Source organism: Sphaerodactylus townsendi, linkage group LG01 (genome assembly GCF_021028975.2).
Source record: "Sphaerodactylus townsendi isolate TG3544 linkage group LG01, MPM_Stown_v2.3, whole genome shotgun sequence".
Classification (NCBI taxonomy): Eukaryota; Metazoa; Chordata; class Lepidosauria; order Squamata; family Sphaerodactylidae; genus Sphaerodactylus; species Sphaerodactylus townsendi.
The window spans coordinates 180,799,887-180,814,649 of record NC_059425.1 but is presented as its reverse complement, the minus strand read 5'-3'; the positions used below and the strand labels follow the sequence as shown (position 1 = coordinate 180,814,649).

The following is a 14,763-nucleotide window of genomic DNA, read 5'->3' as shown; positions in this document are numbered from 1 at the left end:
GGGATGGATGGATGGATGGATGGATGGATGGATGGATGGATGGATGGATGGATGGATGGATGGATGGATGGATGGATGGATGGATGGATGGATGGATGGATGGATGGATGGATGGATGGATGGATGGATGGATGGATGGATGGATGGATGGATGGATGGATTTATTGGGGTTTTTAATTGTTTTAATCCAAATAGAGCCATATATTTGATATTATAGTTGTATTTTGTTATGTCTTGAACTGTGCTCTACTGTATAGATTAATATGTTGTGCATTGCCCAGAGCCCTTCGGAGGAGGGTGGTATACAAAACAAGGAAGGAAGGAAGGAAGGAAGGAAGGAAGGAAGGAAGGAAGGAAGGAAGGAAGGAAGGAAGGAAGGAAGGAAGGAAGGAAGGAAGGAAGGAAGGAAGGAAGGAAGGAAGGAAGGAAGGAAGGAAGGAAGGAAGGATTGGCCCCTCTCTGTGGGAGAGACAACCAGTGAAGCAAAAACTTAAGGGAGAAAATTTTTGGCTTCTAGTCTGCTTTCCAAGATTTTTTTTTAAATATGTGTGTCTCCATTCCTGCCCTCTGTGAAGTTCAGGTGTCTTTCTGAATAAATCCTTTCAATGTGCTCTTCCTTTTCTTTCAGTTTCAGGAAGGCCTTGCATTGCCAATGGCCATTCAGTTCTAGATGGATCTAAATGGGATGACGAATGCAATAGCTGCCTATGTTTGAATGGAAAGGTTACCTGCTCTAAGGTACTGCTTTAAACCTCCTAGCAGCCTTCTTTCTCCTTTTCTGCACCGAGGCCCAGTTGTCAATCATGTGTTCCATACTTCCTAGGTCTGGTGTGGTCCGAAGCCTTGTCTGATCAGTGCCAAAGGCACCAGTGAATGTCCCACAGGGCACACCTGCGTTCCTATTAAGGAGGACCGCTGTTTTGTGCGTCCTTGCCACAACGTGGGTGAATGTTGGCTCTCCAATCAACAGCCGGGAAAGAAGACGTGCAGTTCCGACTCGTACTATCAGGACAATTGCGCCAACATCACGTTCACCTTTAACAAGGAGATGATGACTCCGGTAAGAAGATCTTCTCTGGCCTATAATTTATAAATACCCTAATAGGAGTAGTTGGTGAAATCAGTTCGTACAGTAAGTCGACCAGACTTGCACCAACAGTTCGACTCAAACTCTGAAATGTTTTCCCTCACTGTGTTTGTGGAATGTTCCGATTGCTCAAAATGGCGCACGTGGAACTGTTTCACTTTGTCTTTGCATTAACATTATGAGACATGTTAGGTTATGGGGCTTAATTTGGCTGAGGCTACCCCAACAAATGAGTATGAACAAGAAGAAGGAGTTTGGATTTATATCCCCCCCCCTTTCTCTCCTGCAGGAGACTCAAAGGGGCTTACAATCTCCTTTCCCTTCCCCCCTCACAACAAACACCCTGTGAGGTAGGTGGGGCTGAGAGAGCTCTGAGAAGCTGTGACTAGCCCAAGGTCACCCAGCTGGCGTGTGTGGGAGTGTACAGGCTAATCTGAATTCCCCAGATAAGCCTCCACAGCTCAAACAGCAGAGTGGGGAATCAAACCCGGTTCTCCAGATTAGAATGCACCTGCTCTTAACCTCCTGCGCCACTGCTGCTCCGGTCCCAGAACAAACCTGGCATCCATACCTTTGGCCACTTTGCAGATCACATGATGCCCTTCTAAAGATGTAGGTACACCTGGCAGGCTGCATTGAATGGCTATATTTCCCAATTGAAGAAGAGTTTGGATTTATATCTTGCTTTTCCCCACCTTTATGGAGTCTCAGAGTGGCTTTCAAACTCCTTCCCTTCCTCTCCCCACAACAGACATCTTGTGAAGTAGATATAGGGTGAGAGAGTTTGGAAAGGACTGTGACTGGCCCAAGGTCACCACAGCAGGCTTCATGTGTAGGAATGGAGGAAACAAATCCAGTTCACCAGATAAGAGTCTACCTCCTGGGTGGAAGAGTGGGGAATCAAACCCAGTTCTCCAGATTAGAGTCCACTGCTCTTAACCACTACACCACACTAAAGAAGAATTGGTTTTATACCCTTCTTTTCTATCTTTAAGGAGTCTCAAGGTGGCTTTCAGTTGCCTTCTCTCTCCCCCCCCCACCACCACCACAGATACCTTGTGGGGCTGAGAGAATCCTGAGAGAACTGTGACTGGCCCAAGGTCACCCAGCAGGCTTCATGTGGAGGAGCAGGGAAACCAATTCAGATTAGGGGAATCAAACCCAGTTCTCCAGGTTAGAGTCCATCTGCTCTCAACCTCTATACCACCCTGGTGTGGTGCGCAACCACAGCCCTGAATCTTGCCAGATTGCAATATTATAATGTATGCTCTGACATACTCTTACCTAGCAGTGACCAGGTCCGTTTTGTATCAGGAATAGATTGAATGATAAAGAGAATTCCAACTCTACCCAGTTCTCATAGGGGTGTGTGTGTGTGTGTTGTCTTTTTCCCAAAGGGTCTTAGCACAGAACATATCTGCAGTGAGCTGAGGAATCTGAGCATCTTGAAGAACGTCTCCGTTGAGTATTCCATCTACATCACCTGTGAACCATCCCCCTTGGCAAACAATGAAATCCATGTTGCAATCGTAAGTCTTCTAGTATATTGACTGGCTGGTTACGTTGCTCAGTTAGCACAGTCTGAATTGTGGAGGACCGAGACTTAACCTCTCCTCAACAGCATCAGCTTTCAGACCGGGAGAGAGGGCTCAGTCCTCAGTGTTGTAGTTTGCATCAGTTTGATTTAATCCCGTCTATGGAATTTTGTTTATTTTAATATTTGATTTATATCCCACCCTCCTGGTAGGGCTCAGGGCGGCGAACAACAACCACATGAACAGCAAAACAGCAAAGCAACAAAACATCAATAAGCATAGCATCACGAAGTGTTGTGGGTTTTCCGAGTTGTATGGCCGTGTTCCTGTAGCATTCTCGCCTGATGTTTCCCCTGCATCTGTGGCTGACATCTTGAAGATGCACAGATAAGATGCCAGCCACAGATGCAGGTGAAACGACAGGAGAGAATGCTACTGGAACATGGCCATACAACCCGGAAAACCCACAACAAACAAATATCAGTTTGTAGCTAAGTCTTTTTGTCCAGTTCTTTTGAAAAGTATGTTTGCTTACATAGCTTGAGCAGCAGGTTGAGGCGATGGTTGTTGGCATTGGTAGAAGAGAATGGTTCGCCGCATTTGAGCCCAATGTTTGGATTTGTTTTGCATTCTTTGGGTGAATTGCACATGATGGCTTAGCGATGTCTCAAGAACCCGCTCACCCCAATATTCAACCGTGCTCTCCCCCTCCCCCAGTCTGCTGAAGATATCCAGGAGGAAGAGAGCCCAATAAAAGAAATCACTGAAAAAATTATCGACCTGGTTAGCAAGCGTGACGGGAACAGCACACTGTTTGCAGCCGTTGCGGAAGTCCGGGTACAAAAGCGGCCAGCGAAAAGCAAAACAGGTAAGCCTTACTTTTTAAAATAGTAACGTCTACTTTTATCACGTTTTCCCTAAAGCAATAGTTTTGTTCACTTCTAGATACTGAGAACCATGAACTAACACTCCACGCCAGGGGTCTGCCACCTGCGGCTCTCCAGATGTTCATGGACTACAATTCCCATCAGCCCCTGCCACCATGGCCAAACTGGCAGGGGCTTATGGGATTTGTAGTCCATGAACATCTGGAGAGCCGCAGGTGGCAGACCCCTGCTCCCCCCACACGGTCTTGAAAGGGAGATCAGAGAGATCTGTAGAGAATAGATCTATCAGTGGCTATCAGCCGTAGTGACTAAAGAAGAGCATCCACATTTGGACACCATAGACCCGTGGTGGCGAACCTTTGGCACTCCAGATGTTATGGACTACAATTCCCATCAGCCATGCTGGCAGGGGCTGATGGGAATTGTAGTCCACAACATCTGGAGTGCCAAAGGTTCGCCACCACGGCCGTAGACCTCTAAATCCCATTTCCACGACCCCTTCCGCACACACAGAATAATGCACTTTTCAGTCCACCTTCACAATCGTTTGCAAGCGGATTTTGCCATTTTGCACAGAAAAATCCAGCTGCAAAGTGGATTGAAAGTGCATTATTCTGCAGGTGCAGAAAGGACCCAGGAGGCAACCACAGTAGAAAGGCCTTGGCTGCGTTATGCCCCGTTCATTGGCACTGTATGAAACAGGATGCTAGACTAGATGGACCTTCACTGGCCTGATTTGGGCAGGCTTGGCTGATGTTCTGAAGTGTCCCCCGTGGGGGTCTCTCAGTATCTGCATGAGATTGGGGCATATTGCTGTTCAGGAAATCTGTACAAATCTCAGACTTGCCGCCTTGCACGAGTGGAAGAGTTCTCCCACTAGTGTGAAGACATCTTTGGATCCAAATGAGTTAGTTCCTAATATAGGAAGCTGCTCGTTCAAGTCATTAACGAACGGTTTTGTTAACGATTCCCCAACTTGAGGTAAACATTCCATCGTCCGTTGGTTTGGCCGAATGAAAGTGGGTGTGGTTCTTGTGGAAACATAAGATGGAAATATATTGCTATAAGAAGAACAAATACAGAAGAAGAGTTTGGATTTATATCCCCCCTTTCTCTCCTGCAGGAGACGCAAAGGGGCTTACAATCTTCTTTCCCTTCCCCCCTCACAACAAACACCCTGTGAGGTGGGTGGGGCTGAGAGAGCTCCGAGAAGCTGTGACTAGCCCAAGGTCACCCAGCTGGCGTGTGTGGGAGTGCACAGGCTAATCTGAATCCCCCAGATAAGCCTCCACATCTCAGGCGGCAGAGCTGGGAATCAAACCCGGTTCCTCCAGATTAGATACATGAGCTCTTAACCTCCTACGCCACTGCTGCTCCTACACGTTGTTCTTTCCTCACAGCTATGGAGAGTTAGACTGGATTTGGTTTCCCAGTAGCCCTTGGCTTGTGAAAATGAGTTTTTAGTTGGGGGAAGACTTGCTGTTCCTCTCTGCTTCATAGTGGGCATATGGAAAAGGGTCTTCCCTTTCCACATCACCCATAAGCATAGCCCTTAAGCAGAAAGATTGAAATCAGAAATCTGGGCATGAAACCTTGGGTTGAGAGAGATCCTGCCATGCTCATTGAGATCCAGTGTGGTGTAATGGTTAAGAGCAGGTGGATTCTAATCTGGAGAACCGGGTTTCATTCCCCATTCCTCCAACTGTGTGGCAGAGACTTATCTGGTGAACCAGATGTGTTTCTGCACTCCTGCATGCCTGCTGGGTGACCTTGGACAAGTCACAGTTCTTGGAACTCTCTCAGCTCCACCTGCCTCACAAAGTGTCTGTTGTGGGGACAGGAAGTGAAAGGAGCTTGTAGGCCACCTTGAGTCTCCTTACAGGAGAGAAAGGTGAGATATAAATCCAAATTCTTCTACTTCTACTTCTTCTTCTTTTTCTTTTTCTTCATCGTCATCGTCATCATTTCACATAGTCGGCATGAATCTATTATGCAAATACAGGGAAAGATTTCAGAGTCATAGAGCCAGCAGTGGTGTAGGAGGTTAAGAGCTCGTGTATCTAATCTGGAGGAACCGGGTTTGATTCCCAGCTCTGCCGCCTGAGCTGTGGAGGCTTATCTGGGGAATTCAGATTAGCCTGTACACTCCCACACACGCCAGCTGGGTGACCTTGGGCTAGTCACAGCTTCTTGGAGCTCTCTCAGCCCCACCTACCCCACAGGGTGTTTGTTGTGAGGGGGGAAGGGCAAGGAGATTGTCAGCCCCTTTGAGTCTCCTGCAGGAGAGAAAGGGGGGATACAAATCCAAACTCCTCCTCCTCCTCCTCCTCCTCCTCCTCCTCTTCTTCTTCTTCTTCTCTTCTTTTTATTTCAAAGCAGTAGTATTTCTATGCATCCTTGTTACGCTGCTCCCAAAAGAATAAAGATCTTAAAGATGTCAGATGGTGGTGGCCGGGGCATCTGTTTTCTTAAGATATTGCTTCAGTAATTTTGTAGGTATCTAATAAGAGTCCAACTTGCGTTCCAGATTTCTTGGTCCCGTTGCTGAGTTCCGTGCTAACGGTGGCTTGGGTCTGCTGCCTGGTCACCGCCTTCTACTGGTGCTTCCGGAAGCGCCGGAAGCAGAGCGCCCACGCCCACTCGGCGTCGGACGACAACACCACCAACAACGTGCGGGAGCAGCTGAACCAGATCAAGAACCCCATTGAGAAACACGGCGCCAACGCCGTCCCCATCAAAGACTATGAGAACAAGAACTCCAAAATCGCCAAAATAAGGACACACAACTCCGAGGTGGAGGAAGACGACATGGACAAGCACCAGCAGAAAGCCCGATTTGCCAAGCAGGCGGCGTACACGCTGGTCGACAGAGACGAAAAGCCCCCCAACGGCACGCCCACAAAACACCCGAACTGGACAAACAAACAGGACAACCGGGACTTGGAGAGCGCGCAGAGTTTAAACCGGATGGAGTACATCGTATAGCAGGCCTCGGGCGCTGCCGTGCAGGGCCTTCAGCCGACCGATTCAAGGCAACACGGAGCTTGTAGTTCTTAAAACGGTTGTGTAATATTTTTCGAATCTAAGGCTGTTGTTTGCTTAGAATCCCTGTGTTAATTTAAGTTTTGACAAGCTGGCTTACACTGGCAGTGATAGTTGCTGTGGTTGGCTGGATTACCAAGCGCTGCATTTCACATCTATGCAAAACTAGTCCGAAATGCCCCCCCTCACCCCACCCACCCACCCCCCACCCCACCCCTCAATTCAGCTGCAGCTGAAACACCCCCGGGAAGGTCTCCTAAGGTTACTGCGTACCTTTATTGAGCTTTTTTTTCCTGTAGCAAAAAAAGCCACGCCTCCTTTCTTCCCCCCCCCCTCCTTCTCGAGATGTCGTGATTTATATTACAAGTCTTCGACCAAGACATTTTATTTATTTATTGAATTAGAGTTTTTTTGTATATTGGTTTTATGGTGACGTACAACTAGTTCTGTATTTGAAAGTGCCTTTGCAGTTCGGAACCACAGCAACTATCAAAAAAAAGTTTATTATTTATTTTTTTATTGTATTGTTTTTGTCGGGCGGGGGAGGGGGGGAGAAGGGTAGAGGGAGGGACCGGAGAACTTGTCAGCCGTTGCTGGTAAAAAGAAAAAGGAAAAATGAAGAATTGAGAGGGGAAATGTGTCAAAAGTAGAAGTTTGTATAGTCATGTAAATAATTCTTTTTTTTATTAATCACTGTGTATATTTGATTTATTAACTTAATAATCAAGAGCCTTAAATATCATTCCTTTTTTTATTTATACCTACATGTTTAGAGTTGAAGGTGTTTTTTTTTCATAGCATTGTAAGCTGATGGCTTCTTTTGACTGCCCCCGGCCCCCCTCCCCGCCCGCCCGCCCCTTGTTACTTGTTCCCTACATGCCAAAATTTAAGGTGTTCTGAAAATGGAGTTTTTATTTTTAACAATAGGACGGGCTTTCCAGCCCCAACGCTGGCTTTTTTGTACAACGTCCGATGCGTTTTGTCTTTTTTTAAAAATACAAAAAACCCACACCTTCCATAGTATCACTTTAAAACTATTTTGTAAGTACTGGTGGCTGAGGCAGTTTAGAACTAGATTAGTTTTCATTCTGTTTTTATTTTTCTAAAAAAAAAATTCTGGCTGCTTTGGACATGGGGTGGGGAAAAGGATGACGAGCAGAGAATCTGCTACACAGCAGTTTAAGGGAACAGAGAAGAAGCTGGAACCTTTTGTAGATGAAACACGAGAAATGTGAGTGATTGTATGTAATTAAAAAATATCACATTAGTGTGTGAAGTTGGAAACACCGAAATCTTATTTTGTAACCTCTTGATTTCTCCCCGCCCCGCCCCCAAAACCATGAATAGGTAACGTTGAACCACTTGTAGATTTGATTTCTTTTCTTTTGTAATCTACTGTATTTAGAAAGTATTCTAGTAAGCTAGTTGTTGAATACTTGAACAGTAGAATATTCAGTCAGGCCATAGAATCCACTGCCCGCCTTAAAAGAAGAGGAAATCAAAGTGCTATTATAAAGTTGAGAGATCAAAAATGAATTTTAAAAAAAAAGGCTTAAGATTTAATTATCTTGATGGGTCAACCACTGAGATCATAAAAGATATCTTGTACGGTAATATTAGTGTTACACGAACATGAAAATACATCTTGGATGTGTTATTCCTGGCAATAAATCTTGAAAAATATTTATTAAATTTTTTTTGTATGAAAACATGAAAAGCGTGAACATTGAGTCGACTTCATTGAGATACTTCCAATTGGGACATCAGCCCAAATATTCCCGCCCTCGGACAACACTGTCTTGCAATCAGGATCCCAAGCCATATTCCACCCCTTTTGACTCTTTGCTGGTGGGCCCCCACTTTCAGGGTCATGAGTCCCTTTGGTGCCTACAGCTGGACCAAAATGGGAGCTGTTAGCTATTGAAAGAGTATAGACTTGCGTCAAATGCCCCTTCTGGAGTCACTAGAACTGCTCTTGTGCATGTACACTGAAAATTAGTTTTAGAAACAATAGGTACCGTATATACTCGTGTATAAGTCGACCCGAATATAAGTCGCGGCACCTAATTTTACCACAAAAAACTGGGAAAACTTATTGACTCAAGTATAAGTCTAGGGTGGGAACAGCAGCTACTGGTAAATTTCAACAATAAAAATAGATATGGTCGAGTGCTATCTGGGGGTCTCTGCCACTGACCCCCCCATCTCACCAATCCCAAGGTCTCTGCCACCGACCTCTCTATCCCGCAGCTTGTCCAGCTCACCCAGGTCAACTGGCTGTCACCCACCGAGAACCAGGGGTTGGCCGTCACCAAGAAGAAGGCAGAGAAAGCGGCTGAAAGGGGAGAGGCAGAGGAGAGCGAAGCAGAGGCAGAGAAAGTGGCTGAAAGGGGGGAGGCAGAGGAGAGCGAAGCAGAGGCAGAGGAAGCGGCTGAAAGGGGGGAGGCAAAGGAGAGTGAAGCAGAGGAAGCGGCTGAAAGGGGGGAGGCAGAGGAGAGCGAAGCAGAGGCAGGGAAAGTGGCTGAAAGGGGGAAGGCAGAGAAGAAGGCAGGACAGAGTGAAGACAGGAGAGGGAAAACGCCACATAAGAATTAAGTGGGACCCTCACAAAAATGTGCTGAAAAAGTAGACTTATATGCGAATATATAAGGTAATACATTTTAAACCTTCCACAGAGCCGTGTTCTACAAACCCAGGGAAACAACATCCATTCCCTTATTTTTCCATTCAGCTTTGCTTCTTGTAATATTCCTCAGGAACATTTCGTAAATATTGATTCCCATGGCTTTGATCTCAAACAAGACTCTCTTGTCTAATCCATGCTTACAGTCAACATAAAAAGCACCATACCAAGCCAATATAAATGGGGATAAGAGGGGCATTCCCCGCACTCCCAAAATCCTACATGAATTGGGACTTTTCCTTGGTATCTCAGCAAGGAAAATCATAACGGCTGTTTCAGGCCCACTTCTATCATTGAGGTACGTCAGCTGTAGTCCATCTATACAGGGTTGGACCGTACAAAGAGAAGAGATTTTTATGGATTTCCCCTCCCTATGCCGTTTCTGGGAGTTACCTGCCCCCCCCCCCCTATCGATAGCACTTCAATCTGTGGTCATAGATAGTGGGGAAGAAGTTATTTCGGCTGCTGAAAATGCTTTATGTACTGAGATGTACTATGTGACCTAACCCACAAAATGTAAGAATTAAGGCCAAGAGCAGTTGGGATCAACCAGAGGGACGAAATTGTCGATAATGCCAATGGGCTGTTCTCACATTTCATTGTCTGTGCATGGTGGGTCTCTTACCCCCAGTGATAGCCAGTCAGTTTATCCGTTGACTTCATAGATCAAACTGATAACAATGGGAGTTTCAATGCTCAACAATGGAGCAGCAATGGCATGGTGGCTAAGAGCAGGTGCATTCTAATCAGGAGGAACCGGGTTTGCTCTGCCGCTTGAGCTGTGGAGGCTTATCTGGGGAATTCAGATCAGCCTGTACATTACAACACACGGGTGACCTTGGGCTAGTCACAGTTCTTCTGAGCTCTCTCAGCCCCACCTACCTCACAGGGTGTTTGTTGTGAGGGGGGAAGGGCAAGGAGATTGTAAGCCCCTTTGAGTCTCCTGCAGGAGAGAAAGGGGGGATATAAATCCAAACTCTTCTTCTTCTCAAAGATTGTATAGCCCAGGAGTGTCCAACTCTGGTGTAGCTTGAAAGGAAAAGGAGTAATTTATATGCTCTTGGAAATTGTCTGAGAGGTAAGAAAGATGTAATGGTGTGAAGAGCTTCAGAATCTTTTCCAGTGTTTTTCTGCTGTTACAGTTGTCCTGATTGAGTCCCCAAGAATCATGTCAACTCTTGTCAATGCATCCCAGCTCTGGTTTTTTTCCAGTGACATGGCTGAGCAAAGGTCTGACCTCTCTGGTTTCTATACCAAGCGTTGGCAGGAGAGTTCTGCATATGGATCACTGAGTGAGTCCGTATGAGTCAAAAGGGTTATTGAGTCCTCAGAAGAGATTTGGTGAAAGCTCTTTGGCTGTGGTAGGTTATTTAGTCCAATTCTGAGCTTTCTTGACTCCCTGATGGTATATTTGCTGAGTAAGTGCATTCAAACCAAAAATTCACCCAATAGCTTGTGGAGGCAAAACTTTTGTTAAAATATTAGTGAAAATGAGGAGCCATCGGAAAGTGATGGAATCATAGAGTTGAAAGAGACCAGAAGGGCCATCCAGTCCAACCTCTGCCATGCAGGAATATACAATCAAAGAACCCCTGACAGATAACCAACCAGCCTCTGTTTAAAAACCTCCAAAGAAGGAGACTCCATCATCCTCCGAGGCAGCGTATCACACTGTCAAACAGCCCTTAGTGTCAGGAAGTTTTTTCTGATGTTTAGGTGGAATCTCTTTTCCTTCAACTTGAACCCATTACTGCTGGGTCTAGTCTCTGGGGCGGCAGAAAACAAGGTTGCTCCGTCACCAACATGACATCCCTTCAAATATCTAAACATGGCTATCATGTCACCTCTTAACCTCCTCCTCACCAAACTAAACACACCCAGCTCCCTAAGTCTCTCCTTGTAGGGCATGTATCCCAGACCTTTTACAATTTTGGTCACCCTCCTCTGGAGCAATTCTAGATTGTCAGTATCCTTGAATTGTGCCCAGAACTGGACACAGTATTCCAGGTGAGGTCTGTCCAACGCAGAATAGAGTGGTATTATTACATCCCTCAGTCTAGTCACTATACTCCTGTTGATGCAGCCTAGAATTGCATTGGCTTTCTTGGCTGCCACATCACACTGCTGACTCATGTTCAGATCCCTTTCATATGTACTGTGTTCCAGGAAGTATTAATTGACATAGACTCCACTCACTGGAAATCAAGGAGCTAACCATTTAACTAGTTCTTTAATCTTAACGATTTAATCTTAACGATTTAAGTAGTGGATCAAGTAGATCTGATACTTGCTTTGCACCGTCATCATTCTTGGACAACTCACGATTTTAAGTAGAACAGTTTATTACAAAGGCCTTGACTGACGGTCAGTTCTGCATATCTGCAAAGTTTTATGTGTTAGGCTGAAAACCACTGCAGTTTAACAATAGTTTAAATAGCTTTCTGTTAATTAATTAACCAACTGATTAACTTCATGTTAATTAACGTATGCAAGTTTGTAAATGGAATTAAAAATCAAGAATCAAAGTCATACTGGGGGCAGTTCGTTCCAACCCCATGCGATCTTTCTCTCTAGTTTCACATAAATGTTAAACAGCATAGGGCAGTGGTGGCGAACCTTTGGCACTCCAGATGTTATGGACTACAATTCCCATCAGCCCCTGCCAACATGGCCAATTGGCCATGCTGGCAGGGGCTGATAAGGTAGCAATCCCATCTGGAGATATAATTACTACAGAACATAAAGAATCCAATAATTGCAACCATCCCCAAGGAATTATTTGTGATGGCTGCTCTTTGCCACTGCACAAGTACTCAACAGCATCTGTGCCCGGTTAAAGAGGGTTTCAGTGGTTTTATTTGAGCAGAAATTCTAAGATGAGAGTATTTCAGGGGCGCCTGTTGTGAACCAGTGGCGGAGTTACCAGGGGGCTGGGGGTGCGCCACGCACCAGGCACACGGCTTAGGGTCACGTGGGGAGTGGAAAATTCCCCCTCCCACTTCCCCTCCCCCCCCCGCAGCAGCACCCCCCCCACTTACTTTAGCAAACCGAGCAGGCTGGAGAACAGGTCTGCCTGTGTAACAACTACATTTCCCAGGAGACCCTGGGAAATGTAGTTCCCACCAGAACAGGCAGGCCTGTTCTCCAGTCTGCTCCTTTGCTAAAGTAAGGGCGGGGGGGGGGGGAGCCAGAGTGCACACTGGGCACTCTGGCCCAGCTGCGCCTCTGTTGTGAACCTTCCAAGCAGGTTTGAAAGAAGCCAGATTTTCATCCCTGAATAGAGATGCCAAGTGTCCCTCAAGCCCTCAACCACCTGTGCAGCTGCCAGTACCGTGAATAGTTGGCTCTTTTAGCAGCACCCTTCTTAGGTACTGAAAGAGCACACTGAATGATGATGATGATGATGATGATGATGATGATGATGATGATGATGATGATGATGATGATGATGATGATGATGATGATGAATTCGATTTATTAGACCGCTCTACCCCCGAGAAGGCTCCAAAGGGAGTGGGATTTTACAGGCAACCAAAAGAAACAATACATTTGTTACCCAACTAAAAAAACAATTGAATGAAATCCCCAGGAATTAAAACAATAAGAGGTACAATAAGAACAGGTATCATATCTATCTATGCTCACATCTATCTATCTATCTATCTATCTATCTATCTATCTATCTATCTATCTATCTATCTATCTATCTATCTATCTATCTATCTATCTATCTATCTATCTATCTATCTATCTATTTATTAAACTTATATACCGCCCTCCCCTGAAGGGCTCAGGGTGGTTCACAAGTAGACAAAACAAATAAGCAAGCAATAACGTTTCCATAATTAATAAATTAGGTGGATGACGTCCGGTAAAACCCCGGGAGGGGACTGGCAGATTTTCAGATAAGCCGATGACACATAGGGCAACAGAGAGGGGCGGACTTAGCGGCCGAGCTGCTCTGGTCAATCACAAAGACGAGTTTGGATTTATACCATGCTTTTCTCCACCGTAAAGAGTCTCAAAGTGACTTGCATCTCCTTTTCCTTCCTCTCCCCACAACAGACACCTTGTGAGATAGCTGGGGCTGAGAGAACTGTGACTAACCCACAGTCCCCCCAATCAGGCTTCATATGGAGGAGTGGGGAGACAAATCCAGTTTACCAGATTAGAGTCTACTTGCTCTTAACCACGACGCCACACTGGCTCTCAACATGGGGTGCTGACGTTGTAAGCAGATCGTATGTTACCTTGGCTTCAAAAAAGAGGGATTTCTGGGATCGCCAAGGCAACCAGCTTGCAAGACCTGAGCAAAGCTGCTAACAATGGGATGTTTGGGAGGTTATTCATTTGCTAGAAGTCAGGAGCGACATGATGGCGCGTGATATGTGCACACGCAAGGCAACCAACACAGCGCTCCGTGTCTTGGTGTTGAGAGTTGGTGGCCCACTTTCACGTGGCAACGCAGCAAAACAGGCCCAAGGTGGCTAACTGAAACAGGTTGTGTTCCTTTTCCTGCTGCAGAACGGTAAGAGGGTGGCAAAGAAAAGCTTTGTAGGCAAAGGCATCATAAATGCAGACAATTATCCCAGCCATAGAGGCGGAGCGACCAGAGGACAGGGGGTGCACATTGCACTGAGCGTGTCCCTGAGGGGGGCAGAAAATTACCCCTCCCCCACACAGCGCCCCGCCCCCACACTTACCTTAGTGAAACAGTACAGGCTGGAGAAGCGGCCTGTTCCCTTCAGGCTGAAAACGGCCTGGTGGGAACCACACTTCCCAGGAGACCTTGCGAGCCCCAAGGTCTCATGGGAATGTAGTTCCCACCAGGCGTGCTGGCAACCTGAATTCAAGAGGCTGAGCTTCTTCTCCAGCTCCTACACTATTTCACTAAGACTAAGCCAATAACTGTATGGGGAGGCTGAGCGAGGTGCCTTGGAGGGGGGGCAGAAAACACAGAGTGTGCATTGGGCACAGCTAGCCCAGCTATGTCTCTGCCCAGCCGTCTCTGCATAAAACGCGAATGCCTTATAGTCTTCTGAACCCACTTCCTGATAAATTAGTTGAAGCGGAGATGGTTTTTAGGGACCATGAAAACATCTGGGGAAGGCTCTCCTGGTTTGGCTGATAAGTATCACCTCCTGTTCGGCTTGCACCACGAGAGCAACAGCCACAGCTGGAGGTGAAGTCTCGCAAAGCACCGAAGAGCCACTTATACAAAAAAGTATAATTTACCGAGGCTCTTCTTTTACTGGGCCCAAGCCAGTTTACCCTACATCCTCTTTGGCGTAATAATTCAAAGGTAATGAGGCGCCTGAGGCCACTCGGTGAATTGCTCTGGCTGAATTCAGATCCGACCCCAGTCTTTCGTGTCTAAACACAACGCTCTGCTTACTGCACTGCGCAGTTCGGAGGCAGCTGCGAAAAAAAAGGATATTTCTATCAAAAGCTGGATTCGGGACGCTCTCCGAAGGCCTTTGCAAAAAACTGCTCTTTTCTACCTCTTTTGCTTATAGGACATAAGTCCCT

General features: G+C 46.2%; 1 protein-coding gene across 2 annotated transcripts in view; it reads left to right on the top strand.

The window, feature by feature from the left end:
* The window catches only part of JAG1 (jagged canonical Notch ligand 1), a 75,612-nt gene extending 67,344 nt beyond the window's left edge, over positions 1-8,268 (top strand). For both annotated transcript variants that reach the window (XM_048501240.1, XM_048501232.1), the window contains 5 exons: positions 629-738; positions 824-1,060; positions 2,485-2,616; positions 3,340-3,490; positions 6,037-8,268. In XM_048501240.1, the coding sequence (XP_048357197.1) occupies positions 629-738; positions 824-1,060; positions 2,485-2,616; positions 3,340-3,490; positions 6,037-6,494 (1,088 nt within the window). In that variant the 3' untranslated portion in view covers positions 6,495-8,268. The remainder of the gene's footprint in view (positions 1-628; positions 739-823; positions 1,061-2,484; positions 2,617-3,339; positions 3,491-6,036) is intronic.
* The last annotated feature ends 6,495 nt before the right edge of the window (positions 8,269-14,763 follow it).